This window comes from Buceros rhinoceros, unplaced genomic scaffold, assembly GCF_000710305.1.
Source record: "Buceros rhinoceros silvestris isolate BGI_N320 unplaced genomic scaffold, ASM71030v1 scaffold11029, whole genome shotgun sequence".
NCBI classification, from domain to species: Eukaryota; Metazoa; Chordata; class Aves; order Bucerotiformes; family Bucerotidae; genus Buceros; species Buceros rhinoceros.
Genome location: NW_010432118.1, coordinates 11,675 through 28,671, shown reverse-complemented (window position 1 = coordinate 28,671; position 16,997 = coordinate 11,675). Strand labels below are relative to the sequence as shown.

Here is a 16,997-nt window from a genome sequence, read left to right as displayed (position 1 = left end):
TGAATTCTGGCGTCTCTGAAGGGGCAGACTTTGACTCAGCTTGAGTACAGGTAGGAGTTCTGCAGGGGTGAACCCAGTCCTTGATCTCCACCCTATGCCTTTCCACAAGGCCTCCCACCCTTGTTCCTTACTGGCAAGGAGATTGCCACCCACCACCCAAGCAGGACCCAAGCTGGGTGTAGGACAAGGGGTCAGGGCTTTTCCCTGTCCCTTCTCAGCTCGAAATAGCTACAAGTTGTTCCCACAAGTACCAGCTTCTCTCCCCTCTCCTCGCTGCTGGCAGAGGTCTGTAAGTGTTAGGGCAGGTGTTTTCATCATCTGGCAGCACCTGCCAGATCTCTGCGCTGCTCCATTATGATCTGCAGCAGAGCTGGGACAGACGCCAGTGCTTTGTTCCTTGTCCTTTGACAACGTTCCCACACTGCTGTCCAAGGCTCGCCTTCCAGGGGAAGGCAACGTAAGTCCCACTCATCAACAATAAGGAAGTGTGATGGGATTGAAGCAAAACCCCTTTTGCGAGGAGGGAAATTCCGACACATTTGAGAGAGTCTCGGTGTCCACAGATTTCCCCCTAAACCAGATGCCATGTGGTGCTTTCCTGGCAATTATCTTCTGTAAAAGGCGACTCCTGGAAGAGGGTCAGCACAGCAACTTCTCCACCCTTGGTCCATCTGTAAGAACCAACCCAATTCTCTGGGTCCCTTCTGCATCTGAGTCACAGCATCCCATGATAGCCCCTGAGGCTACAGAGAATCAAGAATTTAGGGCTGATGGGTGGTGCATGTCATGGGGACATACAGGAGTGTTTTTCAGCACTTATTAAGGCCTGGGGATCTTCTGGGGCAGATTTTTCTACAAGGAACAGTAGCTGGGGAGAGTAAATGGACGTAGACTCTTCTCCATGCCATTAGTCTGCCATAACAAAGAGTTTACTCAGGTGGCAGGGAGCAGAGGCCATCTGCTCTCGCCCCTCCAGCAACCCTGCAGCTACATCAGCTGGGCAACCTCCCCTACGAGCAGTCTTCAGAGGACAGGTTCATGTTGGCGTGTGTTTATTGTGAGTGTATTACTTGCTCCCACTTCTCCTTCTGGTTCTTCTGCTTCGTGATGCAGGAGCAAGACAGTTGGGAAAATGTCTCAAGATCTTGTGTTTGGAGGGTAAATGGGAGAGGGTTTAACACGGGTGTTCTATGGCCATGTGAATTCACTTTCTCTGAAGCTGATGATGAAAAGACGTTTCCCAGACAGCTCAGTGAAGATCCCACCCTTCAGTGCCCTCCATGTAGTGAGGATCCCTCTCGCTGGTGTTCCCCATGCAGCATGGTAAAGGCTCCTCAATTTCTTGAGCTCTGATTCCATCGGTCTGGGTCCAAGACCCTCCTGGGTGGAAGCTCTCCTTCGCCACTGAAGAAGATTAGTAATTTGTGAAGATCTGTTCAGTGTACAGACCCTAAACTCACTCTTATTAAAAAAGGCAGCCATGTTCAGCCACCAGATTCTGGTTTAGGTCCTTACAGAGTTGGTCGACAGAGACATCTTGAAAGCCAGTCCAGCCATGTGCCTTCTCAGCCCTGCAACAGCTGGTTATGCTGAGCTCGATCTCGATCTCTTCTGCTGCAGCAGGGGATGAAAGGACACTCAGTTCTCCTTTGTAGGGCCACAAAAATGATCAGAGGGACGGAACACTTCTTTTATGAGAAAAGGCTGAGAGTCTTGGGGTTGTTCAGCCTGGAAAAGAGGAGGCTCTGGGGAGACACTAGTGTGGCCTTTTTTTAAAGGAGGCTTACAAGAAAGATGGGATCAGGCTTTTTTAGTAGGGCCTTACCAATAGGGGTGATGGTTTTAAACTAAAAGAGGGTAAATATAGGTTAGATAGAAGAAATTTGTTACAATGAGGGTGGTGAAACACTGGACCAGGTTGCCCAGAGAGGCTGTAGATGCCCCATCCATGGAAACATTCCATGCCAGGTTGGACAGGGCTCTAAGCAAGCTGATCTAGTTGAAGATGTCCCTACTCATGGCAGGGAGGCTGGACTAGGTGACCTTTAAAGTCCCTTACAACCTAAAGAATTCTGTGATTCTGTGATTTTTGACCAGGACTGGGAAAGTAAATCCTTCTCCTGAAAAAAACTGAGAAGACACCTCCCCAGGGTGGTGTGAGGTATCAGATTTCTGACAATCTTCAGAGCTGTCTGGCCTCCTGTTTTGCTGCTCTGTGCCACAAAAGTCTTTTAAATGGAGCCCTGTCCCTTCCTTATCTTACACGGCGTGGTTAAAGGATTGTTAGGAATTACTACAGGCCAGTAGCACCCTTCTCTGCTGTAACTATTAGTCCTTCTCCTACGTGCTAATTTCAGCTGACTCAGTACCTTCTTCCACCTACATTCACTGTAATCTTTAATACCATTGCAGATTCAGTGAACAAGCTTGAAAATTTTCCACTTCCTAAAGCTCCACTTTTTTTTCTTCCTATCCCCCTCCCTCTGAGGGGATGATAAATGACTGCAAATCAAGATATGATAGAAGCTTTTCATTCATCAGCTACGGTTACGACTCCTCCTGAAGTCAACTGTGGGAACCATGACTGGGACAAAGCGTGGCCATGAGCCCGGATGTGCCTTCTCCACTTTAACGGCAGCATCTGCTTCCCGATATGGCATGCTCTGCGCTGTCTCAGGCTCCACTTGAAACGTTGCAGCTGTTGCCACTCCAAGTCTAGCTCTAAATCCAGCAAGGAGGGAGAGGCTGGGATAGTGGGGGAGTGCAGGGCATTCGTTATCCTGTGCACAGGGATGGGAATAATGTTCTCACGCATCATGCAAAAGCACAAAACCAAGCCAGTCCTTGCATAGGACGGGCCAGGAAGTCCCTGGGCAGATGAACAGAGCGTAGGTACCAATATCTCATCCTGGAGAAGAGTCTCTTCCTTTCAGTCTTGCATTTGTACCTCTGGAGAGCTGTTCTCCAAGTACAGAAGTTTTGTTGACAGGGTGGGGAAAAGTTAAGAATTTGCCACCACAGACAACAAGAATGACAGTGTCCAAGTTCATCTGCCTTGTCCAACACTGGATTACAGGTTGTTTTTTTCTCTTTTGTTCTTCCCCCTGTTCAACTCCCAAGATGGAAGGAAGGGAAGGCAAGATTATTACCCAGACAGGACTCTTGGAGGCCTTCCAATCACACTTGCTTTCCAAGTCATAAGGAAGTGAGAAGCAGATGAGAACTTGGGCACGTGCCTGATATGGTCAGTTGTGAAAGGCTGGATGCCTGGATCAGGGGGCACGTGGAGTCAAGGAGGATGTTCCTGAATTTGGGGGAAGAATCTGCACCTTGATACGAGAAAACTCAAAATAGAAAATTGAGAAAATAACCGGCAAAAAAGATCAGCTCTGTCCTCCTGGGAAAGATCCAGGGTGAAAAACTAATTCCAGAAAATGAGGTCAACCTTCTCTAATAACCATAGCTACTGTTTGTGCTCCAGTGAGACACGCATGTGTGGAGTTTACCTCTCCTCTATTTATGGATTTGGCCTCTTGGCCTGGAATTCAATGCCTCTCGGTTGATCCTGTCGCATTGTGACGGGCCGCATTCTGCATGTTGATTGCATTGGCACCAGTGTTGTCTCTATCTAAAGGGTGAAGGAAAGAGCGGCCCAGGGCTGGTACTAAAATCCAGCATCCATCCTCCCTGTCCTTCTAAACAAATAATTTGATGCGACTCCTCAATGTTTTTCTGCCTTTTTTCCAAGAAGGGAACTCTAATGCTCCTGTAAACCCTCCTGGAGAGAACATTTGTACACGCCCAGCAAAAGATGGGATTTTTGGTACCCAGTTTAGAGCAGGAAACATCCCATCACGAGGTGGGACTTTGGGGTATTTGGGAGATTTGGGTCCTTATAGCACTGGTCAGCAGAGACGTCTCAAAAGCTAATCTGCCCATGTGCTTTGAACCCATCTCAAGAACTGGACAGTTCGTTAAGCTTTGCCCAATCTCCGACTCTTACGCAGCCAAGGGTGAAGGGACACTTGAATGGCCACTCTGAGAGGGACCTGGTAACTACAGTGACTCCACCACCAGCAGGGAAGGGCTGTATGCGGGTGGAGGATCATGTCGTAGGGCTCCTCTGTGGAACCTCAGACCCTCTATTCCCACCATCCATTCATCCCGGTCCGTGGGTAGATGTTATTCACCCCTCTCCCAAATGACCGCAGTCAGAGCGTCACCAAAGTGTGAGTGTCACCCTTTGTCTCCCCGTGTCAGGTTTTTTCTCAGGGTCTGGACAGCTGGCTTCGTTCAAAGCATGTCACAGGCTTTGTGGAGCATTTGGTCCACCACCTTCCTGCAACTGCCAGGGATGCTTCTGTCTAATCCCACTTCATATCAGGAAGATGAAAAGAGGTATTTTCCTCTCATGTCACATGGTGGGGGGTCAGTGGCATTGCGGTGGCCTCGAGCTGGTGAGTTCTCAGCAAAAAGATTTTGCTCCCACAGGGACACAGGAAAATTGACCTGGGGAGGGGACAAGAGGGGGGCAGCAACGACAGTTTTAGTTTGCTAGAGATGCCGAGGCATTAACACTGTGAGGACGACTGGAGCCCTCTGTAGTGTTTCCAGCACTCTGTAAATTTCAGAGAGATTTAGGGCAAGGAGCCAGATGTTTGGGGAGAAATTCTGAACACTAAAGACAAGTGGAAATTTTTTTTTTTTTGGTAGTGTGTATTTTTTCCCATTAGTTGCAAGACTATATTTAGAAGAGAGGGGGGGAGAGAGAGAGCGCAAGAGAGAGATTAGGCATTTCTTCATATTCTGTAGTCACTCCAGTTGTTCTGCTTGTAGGAACAGATGTCTCTTTCCTGGGGCGATAGCATTCAGGTCCACAAGGAAATAAGGACATTTTCTTACCGGCAGCTCCTCTAAGAGGGACATCGGGCCAGAGGTAAGTCCGTCCATCGTGAAGGGATACGCTGCAGGGACCACTGCAGTGAATATTTCGGGGTATTGGTCAGAGAGAAAGGGGGACATGGGATCAGAGAGGTGATGGTGGGGGCAGGGGGGAATTGCTGGAGGCTGGACTCCAAAGCGGAGAGTGGGGCAATTGCCCTGGAAGGGGTGGCAGTGGCGAGGATTCTTCACCAAACCTGTGGATGAGCAGCTCGGGAAGCCCCTGGCTCTGCCCGTGTGGCAGATGTGAAAATTCTTCAGGAGATGTCCGGCCTGGAGAGCCAGGCTCTGCCGGCGGCTGGGAGGGGCTGCAGGGGCTTCTTCCTCTGCGAGCTTCTCTGCTCTTGGGTTTGGGGGCAGCGCGTGGTATTTGGTTGTTTCTCAAGGAGATGGAGAGTGATGAAAATTGTGTGAAGGTCCTGGCTTTTCCTCACTGAAAAGCACTATGCCTGCTCTTGTGAGGAGTGGGGTGATGTCTTGTTTGCACCTGTGTATTCTCAGGCACAACTAAATTTTAGGGCAATGCGTTCAGGCTCATTTTGGAAGCCAAGAGAGGAGATGGTGCATTGCCTGGCACAGGGTAAGCAATGACTGGGGATGTTTTACCTCTGTTTGGCCATGCAGCAAGCTCAGGTCTAGGAAAGATGCTGGGTTTTGTCTCTGAATCTGCTTTCTGGGTCAGTCTAAGGAGAAACAGATCCTTTCCAAGGTTCTTAACCAGGCCCCTTCAGAAATGCCCCCTGCTTTCACAGCAACATGCGCACTAACAGCTCAGAGATTTTCCAGGTTAACCTGGAAAATCCCAAACTTGCAAATCCCTGAAAGCACTGGGAGCACAGTGCCTAGCAAAGGAAACCATAGAAAACAGTTTCCCAAGAGGTTAAGATCTGGTTGTCCCTCCTGGGATGCCTCAAAAAACGTCTCCTCCCTGACCAGGTCTCCCATCTCGCTGCGCTCCCTGGGCCAAATTCACACATGGCTCTATGCCTCAGTTTCTCCCTGCAGCCCAGAAAGCACAACTTGGAGTGAGTGTTGGGCTGCAGAGCTGCATCCGCCGTGGGCTGCCCTGCTGCTCAAGGTGCTCCTGACCCCTCTCCTCACTGTATCGCCCCTTCTCCCTACCCACATCTGTATCACCTCTGTTCCCTGTGCTCCCTGAGGTGTAAGCGTTGCCTCTTCAGCCCTGCATTCCTGGGCCATGCAGGACTCCAGGTGTTCCCCAACAGCAAACCTCCGTTGCTGCTCTTCCCCAGCTGTCCTCGGGCTTCCTGCCAAGGGACAGAGCAGGCTGAAGGCAGAAAGAGGGAAAAGCACTCAAAGATTGCTAAATTTGCAATTAAAAATCTCCTTTTCAAAAGCAAGCAACAATACACAAGCCAGATGTTGCTCAGTTTAATCTCCCACAATGTTTTTTGCACCTGCCTGTAAAGTTCCGGTATGTGCCGCTATGGTAATTCTCGCTGCAGGGCTCTCCTTGCACACAGCCGGGAGAGCTTTTATCCCAAACCGACATTTCCAGCTCTTTGTCCCTGGAGATGCCTGATGGATTACCATAACTGCAATCAAACCAAACTCATTTCTCCTATACTGTTACAACCTCCCAAAAAATTCCAGAAAAAAATCCTAGAAAACCCCAAAATCCCAGAAATCCATCTCTACAGGCTGGACCTATAAAACTCCAAATCCACACATTTCTTTCAGATTTAGTGATTTTTTTTTTAAATTAAACCCTCTTGTCAAAAAGATTTCCCCAAAATATGTGCTTTCCCCTCACATTATACTGGTCCACAAAGGACAGAGAGGAATACTCTCAGGAAGCCATGCTCTGATTTCTCCTCAAGTATCAGAGCTAGAAACACATGGCATCTCCAGCAGCGATGTCACTCCACGCTCCCTCCTGACAGACGGCACTGGGTACCAGTCCTGGGGGGCAATGAGATATTGGTCTCTTAAATGCTAACAGCATGCTTTATAGAGCGTTCACTAAGACATTGAATATTTCTGTCATTCCAAGGCCAAGATCTGGTAACACAGAAAAGAGGGACATGAAAAATGCAACAGTATCAATAAGATATTGTAGATGCCTAAACGTTTCAGGAGGGACTTTTCTTCACAGTGTGGAATAAACAAGCAACTGAAGGCATAACCCTTTATTAGCACTTTACGGTGACCAGTACTAGCAAGCCAGAGATGTGCTGAAGGACTTCCGGGTGCCCTCCGCTGCTGGGTGCACATCTGCAGGTCTGGAGAGGTGATGTATGCACAATCCTGCTTCTTTGCTTGCTTGTAGATGTAGATGTGGGCTCCTTCTTCCAAAGGCTGAGGCATTACTGCTGCAAATGGGCATAGAGGAGGTATAAGCTCGTTAGAAATCTGTCAGCTCATGAATTTTCTGCTGTGTGTATCTTTGGGAGCTTTATTCCATATTTTCCATCCATGTTCAGGACAAGGCTGGGGGAGGACCATGCAGATCTTTCCAAGTTTTAAATAGATTGTCTTTAGGGTGTCCAGGACTGGTGATCTATCACCTGGTTTTAAGCAGCAAATTCAAGCCTGGATGCAGAGAGGGGGCATCTGGGGCAAGCCAAGTGGAGTCCCTCCCATCTGGGTCACTTTGCTCCACGAAGAAGAGGAATGCAGTTTGTGGAGCTGTTGTCCTCTCCCTCTTAACTGACAGTGACCCCTCATGACCCAGGATGACCTGTTGGGCTAAATCATTGCTTGGGCACACACAGGCTGTGGCTTGTCTCAAACTGAACCAGATATCTGAGTCCCTCACTCTCAGAGGACCTTATTTTAGCCTTAGACTTGCTGGGATCCCCTTGCATAGGATCCACCCACAGCATTGAACACAGCATGGTGGGTGGAGCTCAGATCACCTCTTCTGGTGATGGCCATACCCATCACCCATCCACAGCAGGAACTTGGAGATGAAGGACTACATGCAGGCTAAGTGGGCATATCAGGCAGGAGGCAAATGACTCGATAGCACATCAGCAACACCAGCCCTGCAACCAACATTGCATGAGCTGCCACACATGCTTAGACTGTGATTGCTTACGTGACTTGAAGGACAATCCCTGGCTGTGTCTGGGACTGGACATCCAAGTTTTTGCTCTGGCCAGAGGGGAAACCTGATTTTCATGGGCAACTTTAGAGATGCAGAAGTCAGGAGGAGGGGTTAATGCCTCTTGCTGTTGTGCGAAGTAAGTTCACACTTTTCTCCTTCCAAAGGCTGTAATTCAGCACATGACCATTCAAACCACTGGACAAAGTAGGAGCTGCTGGCCATCACGCTCTTCATTAGGCAGGGGCAAGCACGCCATGGCTGACCAGCGCAAACACCAGGAAACGAACTATCATCTGTCCCAGTCAGGCTGGTTCTGCCATGAGGAAGACACGATTTGGTATAAATCTCAAATTATTTCACTTCAGGAAAACAACAGGAGGCAGGCAACACTCTCTGTTTATGAAGAAGCCATCCAGCCCTGCTTGCAGCGTTTCAATGCCAAAGCAAATGTAAATTTGCAGGGAATAAGACCTAAGTGAAAGGAGCTGTGGTGGAGAGTGCCAGCAAACTCCTTGTAGGTTCATATTAGAGGAAACAAGAATCGCTCTCCACGCCTATTTGTGTGTTTGTCAGCCCTGGTTTCTTCCGTCCTCCTAGTGTTTTTCAATCTGTTGGCTAATTTCATCCAAAAATTTGGCAGAAGGGAAAGATCACCTCAATTTTCAGGAAATTAGGCAGCAAAGAGAGGAGAAAGTCAAACAAGTACTGGAGCCAAGGGAAGATCTGGAACGTGAGTGTTCATTAAGGCAGCCAAGTGTCCACATGGGAAAAAGTTAAAATAAACATCTCAACCAGGGCAAAGCATTATCCAGCCCTTTGAGCCACCACAAGACGTGAAACTGTAAGAAAGCAGGTGTCATTTAATCTGGCAGTCACAAAACTAGGTGTTTTCTGTTTCCAAAGCAACTTTTATTGCCATAGCATTGGAGGGGAAGGAATAATCCAAGTCTGAACTGGGTTTGACTATTTCCAACAGCAATTGCCCATCAGTTGGGTGCTTCACACAGTCTGTTCGGCCACTCAGAGACCTGGAGGTTTCTAGGAGACATCAGTGCCCAGGAATCAGGCCAGAACAGAGATCTGATGCCCACAAATATGGGATATTCCCTGCCCTGGGAATAGCCTCATTTATGATTCCCACCTCTGTGCCTGAGGGCTAGGGCACCAGCTTTTCTGTCCCAGGAGCTGATTAATTCCCTAACTCCCCCTTTTTCCCTCAGTTCCCACTGTCAGCAAACCCACCCTCCCCAGGCTGAGCATGAGGCACACAGAACAAGCTCTACCATGTATAGGGCAAGGTCCTCGACATGCACAAAAACACCATATTTGGCCAGTTTGAGCCAGAGTTGAGTGAAAGCTTGCCAGAAGGAGAATCATACAATTTAAACTGAAAGTGAGTGAGTTTAACCCTTCATTTATAAATACGATGATAAATCACCCAGGGAACTTTAAACACGAGAAGGCTGCAAAACTAAACACATGCTGCTGCCATCCCAGGCAGCAGAGTAACACCAGCAGGCAGGGCAGGGGGAGAAGGATGAGGGGATGATACAGGAGCCAGGTTGTCATATCAGGTCTTCCTATTCAGGACAGGGAGATGAGAGAGCTGAAGCTGTTTATACTAAATAACACTCGCTTCACACTTGTTAAGGTCCTTTTCATCTCTCCGATCCCAGTGCATGGCTCTCTTGTTCTCCATCTCTGGGTCTGCAGGCAGAGATCCTGTCTGCACACACCGATAAATAACCCTTCTGGAGAGCAGTTAGGACAAAGCTCAGTTGCTGACCTGCCTTTTCTCTTGTACCCCATTATTTGAATTCCTCAGCCAGATCCAAAAGTCTCCTGGGACAAGGAAATGAACCCAAATATCTTCAGCAAGTGGAAGGTGAGGCTTAGGGCTGAAGTTGACAAGATGGTCAAGCATACCCTCCTGGGGCAGGCGTAGAACTGAGCTGCCCACGCTAAACGAACAAGCGTGATGCCAAGCAGGGAGTGAGCAAGGGAAGAGACTGCAGGACCTGCTTTCAACACAGCAACCATCTGTTTCCTATTTGGCCCCAAAACAATAGAGCTGGTTATGTCACGCAACAGTGAGAAAGTCTTTCAGAGCAAGTGCCCCTCTCCCAGCGCTGAGCAGGGACCTTTGGCAGAACCAGGGAAGCCAGGTCAACTTCCAGTCTCCATCCCTCCCCTCATCCCATTTCTACCCAGATGCCTGCTGTACTTTTAAGGAAATGCTACCCACAGTCTCACAGCCAGACAGACAAAACCCAGCCTGAGAGGTATAGAGTAACAGCACAGGGCAACTGGCGCAGTCAGACAGCACTCAGGAGGATCCGTGTTTACCCAACTTGGGCTTTGCGAACTGGCAGCTCTAAGAGACAGGGATTGCACGGAAATCTGGGGGACTGAGAGCTAAATTAGGTATAAAGAAGGCTGAGCTCCAAACTCCGTGAAGACTTTAGGAGGGGGGTTAGCACAAGGGCTATATACTCTGTAAGCAAAGGTAAGTTGGTTCTTGTAGCTCTGCATGAGCCCGTGCCAGAGCTGCAAGCAACAAATAGTACGAAAATAGCAAAATAAAGGTTTGAGGAGGCTGCAAAGCTTCTCATGCCTTTAGTCATGACCTCCCATTGGCTGCTGTGTTCCACCGCTCCACGGCGACTGGTAGCTGGACTGACTCACTTTAATACCTGCACCAGTATTTCTGGTGGTGGAGAGAGAGACCTGGTTGATGTAACTTTTTGTTGGGGGCGAGGGAGGGGCAGAATTGGAAATTTGGGGAAATGTTTCCTTTTCCTCAGCCTTGAGGTCACGCTGCCATTTTGTGCCTTGTTCAGCCCGCTGCAAAATGGGGCAACGTACCTTTGTCAAGTGCTTGGAGACCCACAGTGGAAAAATATTTGGTAGCTGTTAACGGGGGGTTTGGTCCAGCTCCATCTCATTAAAAGCAGTCAGAGGAATGCTGATGCTTTGCCAGTCCAGCTCTCTGTCCCTCCTGCTTGTGAGCCAAGAGATGAGGGCAGTCCCACAAAGGAAAGGCCATTCACCCAAACATCTATCAGTAACGATTTGATTAGAGGAAGATTTTTCCCACTGCAGCCCAAGAGGCAGCTTTGCCACAGCCTGTCAGTGAGGAAATCTTCAGAATTAATTAAATTTGTTAGGGCTTCTTTCGTGCAGTCGCTTGGATTTTTGAGGTCAGAGAGGGCAGCGATGGACTGGGGAAAGATTCAAACTCTAATTCAGCTCCTCCTTTGCATATTCCATCTGGCAAACAAAATGCTACCTGTTTTTATCTGTATCTAGACTTTGTTTCACTGCACGTGGGGCTCAGTGGAAGAGGTGACGGTGTAAGCCATCACACCGTATATGCTGATGATTTTCATTTCCGTGCATGGACAGTACTCACAGGGGGCCCTTTTCTGTTAGTCTGTAAAGTGCCCCATGCGCAGTGCCCAATAGCACTGTGAGGAGGAACATTTCAATGCATTTTGGCTTAGTGGTTTCACTGAGGCACAAAAGGAAAAATGTGAGATGGGTATCAGGATCTGAGCCCAAAGAAAAATCTCCCAGCACAGGCATGCTGCTAACACAGTGTAAAATCAGAGCTGACGGCCAGTCAGCTCTGAATTATGATAAGACGACAAATGCATATGCGAGTCAATACACTCTAAGGGATGGGATGGGTGATTTTTCTTCTCCCTTGCTCGACAACCTGTATGAACACAGGTATACAAGCTCGTGCTGTGCTCAAGGGGCAACAAAGTCTTTATTTCTTGGTTTGCACTGGTGCTGTGGCTTCCTCAGTGCTCCTCTTGACAGCATCTGCAAAGAGAAACCTGGGAGCAGATCCAGGCATCTGCTGGTTTCGGTTTGTTTTTGTAACTAAAGAGTGAAACAAACAGACAGAGAAGATCAGATGGTGAGAATATCGAGAAATCATTAGAAAATGGGCCAGTGTTCTGCATCCTCCTCGTGCGTCTTTTTCAGGTGCCAGACTTTGCAAGTCCACTACCTTCAGCCAGTGTTGGGTCCAGTTTTTCCCGTAAGTCACTGACAGCGAGCTTGGCACAAAATGTAGAGGCAAGACTCTCTCCCGGGAGTCTGCAGGCTCCACCAGACCCAGACAAAACAAGGTGATCATGTGCGCTGCTTTGGCTGCCACAGGAGTTCAGCGCAGGGTGAGGCAATGTGGTCGTTCTGGAAACACAAGATGTTCCAACATGCAGTTGCTGCTGGAGATGGCATGAGTGCAAAAGCGGACAGGAGTTAGTGGGTTTGAGCTCAGGAGGGCTTCATGGTTGAGCACCAGCCACTTCAATGAACAACTCGACTACTTGGGCTTGAGTGGCTACCTAAACAAAATGAATTGCCATTTGGTTATAAATATCCTTCCAAGTTCAAGAATATTAAAATCCAGCTCTTTCTTCCACACCACTTCCACAGACTAGATGAGAAGTAAAAAGAAGCTAGAGCAAGCCACCAGACACCAGGCCAACAGACCTGAGCTCCACCATGATGGCAAAGTCACTTCCCCAATTTCCAGAGGGAACTTTCACACCTGGTCCTGTAAATTCTCAGTCCTGATCTCTGCTTTTGCTCTACAAATGTTCTACTCATGCTCACCCAGCTTGAGTGAACCATACAGAATAACCATGTCTAGGCTGTAGCATGCCATGAGGACTCTGGTTCTTGAATGTTGACCATTACCAAACTTACTTCATTCTCAGCCCTCTCCAAAGTGAGAAGGGGCAGGAAAGGGCACTTGGATCACTCGATCCTCCGCAGAATCCTGCCTGTTCCCATCACAGCACAGGCTGGGAAGTGCTCTGCTGAAAGGGACCTGGGAGTTCTGGTGGATCTTAGGCTGACCAAGGACCAGCAAACAGCGCGCACTCACTGCAGGCAAGGCAAAGCACACACTGTGCTGTACTGGGAGGGTTACGGTCAGCAGAAGGAGGGGAGTTATTACCTCCATCAGCTCATCACCGGTGAGGCGCCCAGTTTGGGACCATGCTGTTCAGGGAATGTTGAAAGACAGGAGACGGTCAAGCAGAGGTTTTGCCAGGATGGGAGGAATGCACCAGTACAGCCTGAATATAACCAGCTGGAAAGTGTTTTTGCAGAGGACTTGGAGCGTCTTTGTGGACACCAGGTTCCACATGAGCCAGTAACTCACCCTTGTGAGAAAGGAGACCAACATCCTCTTGGGTAGCCTTGGGAGGAACACTGCCAGCAGGCTGAGGGACACAGCTCAGCACTGGTGGGACACATCAGGAGTGCTGTGTCCAGCAAACGCACAGAGACTTGGGAATCTCTTCCCCTAAATCTCAGTTCCCCAGATCTTTATCCCAGAGAGCTGGAAGCCACCATCTTTCATCAGGAGGTGTGGAGGAGTTCGAGAGCTTGAGAGTTACAGCTAGCAGGGGTTTCTAGCTCATTAGCTCAACAAGCAAGCTTTTGGTGGCGGGGTGGGAAAAGGCTTTGGCACTTGTCAGGCAGGCTCAGAGCTGTCTGTCTCTGGACCCAGTTAGGACCATCCATACAAAACACTTGCTTTTGACCAGCAGGAACCCTCCTGAGGACCCACTTTTCACTGAAGGGCTCTGACCTACTAGTTTCCTCCTCTGCTATGTATATGGCCACCAACAGCTTGAAGCATCTCGCAGACAATGGGACACCTCCAGTCCATCCTCCTGATCCCCAAAAGCAGCAAAAAGGGTTAGTGCAGGCAGAAAGCCATCTGCCAGAGGACAGGGCATGCTTGGGGGAGCTGGGTATCCAGACTCCCTTAGCAGTTCAAGCCTTCCTTGCTGAGACACGCAGCCTAGGCACACTGCAGTTCCTGGGAGCACCGGGAGATGTGTTTGCAGCTCCTTGTCTCCCAGCCCTTCCGCACTTGGCTCTTTGGTAGCAGGGATTTCAAACCTTCATAAGTCAAGTCTTTCAGCATCGTTCTCTGCTGATTCAAGCTGATTTTTTTTAACCTCAAAGTCCTTCTCAGCTGCTTTGAAATATTCCAGACATTTTTCAACCATTTATTTTTATTGAAACCAGCCAAGTCTCTGTATACATTGGGCTTTTTTTTTATCTTTTTAATATACAAATCAGTTTAAAATAGTGTGTAAGTCAGGAATGATTTGCAAATTAAACTGTCAAACCCTGGCAGGAGTAGTGGCTGTCGCCCTTGGTTTGAAATCTCCCGGCTGGTGTTGCTGCGAGTGCAGATCTCTAGAACACGCCACACAACCTGCTTGTGTTTTCCTGCAAAAAATCATCCATCCTTTGATTTCAGGAAGGTCTTACAATTCCTGAAACCACTGCTGCATGTAACTCTCTAATGGGGTCTCCTGGTCCAGGGAAGGGTTGTGATATTTTAGGAGTCAGATGCTGGGGCTATGGTTGCGCCAATAGGTTGGGCAAATGTTGGTTGCCAGCACTATTCTGCTCCCGTGGCAGGGCACAAAGAGACTCCAGCTGGGAAGAAGCTGCTTCAGTGTAGGAAGGACTCAAAAGAATAAGCACCACGTTCAGGAAAGAAGACTTGGTAGGAGCCTCATATTGGCCCGGCTCTCCCAGCCATAGCAGAAAACAGCCTGTGAACTCCAGGAGCACCAATGCACCCTGCTTGGACTCAGCAGCCCCGTCTGTTTCTCTGGGCCATATTTGCCACATGGCTGACTCAAACATGACCGTGTGTAGGTGCCCCAGCTTTCCCTTCTCCTTCGCTCTCCTCAGCGTAGTTCACACTGCTGTTCTTGCTCTGGCCTTGAAACCACTTTTGCACAGGGCGGAGGAAGAGAAACCTGAAGTGGGGTTTGTGTGTCTTTTCCAAACATACATTTGGAACCACTGGAAGACAGTCGTTATAAACCTAAGTGTGCTCCTGGCAATTACTGGCCATCCCATACTGGCAGATGAGACGCTTAGTACAGCAATGTATACAACTACAGAAGATGTACAGATATGTAGGTTAAAATGTTCTTAGGTGACAACAGTTTGAGCCCTAAGGAATGCTGACATATCATCAACAGACCTCTTTGTTTTCTTCCAGATCGCTGGGATGTCCGTGACCATGCAGACCTCCTCCACCCAACTGCCAGCCCTTGACTCTATCAACGCCACCCAGCAACCCAAATCCAGCATCTACTTGTTCTCCAAGTTCATCCACCCCGACACAGAACTGTACATAGAATTTTACAGCCTGTGGATTGCCCTGATGGTAGTCAATGCCATCATTTTTCTGGTGGGTGTTGTGCTGAACAGCTTGGCACTGTACGTCTTCTGCTTCCGTACAAAGACAAAAACCACCTCTGTTATTTACACCATCAACTTGATTGTTACTGATCTCTTGGTGGGCTTTTCCTTGCCTGTCCGGATCATCATGTTCTACAGTGCAGGGGACTGCCTGAATTGTTCCTTGGTTCATATCTTTGGCTATTTTGTCAACATGTACTGCAGCATCCTCTTCTTGACGTGCATCTGTGTTGACCGCTATCTGGCAATTGTACAGGCGGAGGCCTCACGTAGATGGAGGAACCCCACCTGTGCCAAGGGGATCTGTGTCTTCATTTGGATCTTTGCCACTGTGGTGACTTTCTCCATCCTGACCATGGCAATACAGTTTGCTGCATGCTGCGTCTCCAAGATCCTGGTCCTGATGGTCTGCGAGTACTTCTTCCCCCTCATCATAATCGTCTTCTTCACCACCAGGATTATGTGTGCTCTGTCCAAGCCCAGCCTCATGCACCAGAGTCGGGAGAGGAGAATGAGGGCTGTGCAACTCCTTATCACCGTCCTCATCATCTTCATGATCTGCTTCACTCCTTTTCACGTGCGACAGGTAGCAATCTCCATCAACCCCGACATGCCCCACGATGTCAGCCTCCTCGTCTATCATGTGACAGTGACTCTGAGTAGCCTCAACAGCTGCATGGACCCCATTGTCTACTGCTTTGTCACCAATAACTTCCAGTCAACCATGAAAAACATCTTCAGGAAAACCGAGCCAGAGCAAACCAGTGTGGACATCCTGGGTGTGAACAAGAACTCCAATGCAATCATCGCCTTTTCAGACACAATAGGAAGCCCCGTGAGCTTGCCGTCACCAAGCAGTGTCCAGATATAACCCGAATCTGATGGGACAGGCTGCAGTAAGCCAGTGTAACAATGCTGGAATATTGCTACGATACACAGTACTATTGTCTTTGACCTCTTTGGTTTTTAGGCTGATGTTCAGAATGACAGTGGTGGAATATATTCCTCAAGAACATTGTGGTCTGCTCAGAAAATGGAACTTGCAGTGCTGTTGGTACCAATACAAAAACAGAGTCTATTATTTACTGTCCCCGATAGGAAAGTTTTCTTTGTATTTTAATACAGACATTTTGCTAGCAACCAGTTCTTTACTGTGGTTTTCTTTTGCAGTTTGACGTCGTAATGCGGCACCCCTAGGATGACTTAGAAAGCAGAAAATCTCTGTTTTCTGTGAAAGGTTTTGGGTCTTGGGCACGTGTTTAAGAGTAGAGGCCAAGAGGGATGTTTCCAGAGCTATCCACTACAAAGATTTCAGATGCCAATGGAGTGGGAAAGTATTGTAACCCATTTGCCACTACTAACTACTCATTTGTTTCTGAAAAAGTCTGCACCTTGTCAGGGAAGAGGAGATGAAGTAAGGTCTCCTCTCACTATTTCAACTATAAGAAAAAAATACATGTACGTGTGCATGCTTCCAGGCACGTTGCCTAGGCCTGGGGAGGGGTTAAGGATACATTCCACTTCCGTCGCCGGATCAGTAAATCTCCCAAACTGCAGATAAGCATACACAAAAGCTGTGAAAATGAACAAGCTTTCCAGCAAACTCTGCTGCTCTGCTCTCTCTCCCTGAAGAACAGCCCAGATGAAAAGCAGAACCAGACTAGGATGCTTTACTACTCTTTTTCGATTTTTCCTCCTGGCGTGCTGTAGAATCAGGGCTTGCTGT

The 16,997-nt window shown here is 48.5% G+C and overlaps 1 protein-coding gene across 1 annotated transcript; it reads left to right on the top strand.

The window, feature by feature from the left end:
• The first annotated feature begins 4,855 nt into the window (after positions 1 to 4,855).
• LOC104500061 (G-protein coupled receptor 20-like) lies at positions 4,856 to 16,142 on the top strand. Its single transcript, XM_010143656.1, has 2 exons — positions 4,856 to 4,936; positions 15,069 to 16,142. Exon 2 carries the CDS (start codon positions 15,078 to 15,080, stop codon positions 16,140 to 16,142), a length of 1,065 nt encoding a protein of 354 aa, XP_010141958.1. The 5' UTR covers positions 4,856 to 4,936; positions 15,069 to 15,077.
• Positions 16,143 to 16,997: the final 855 nt, after the last annotated feature.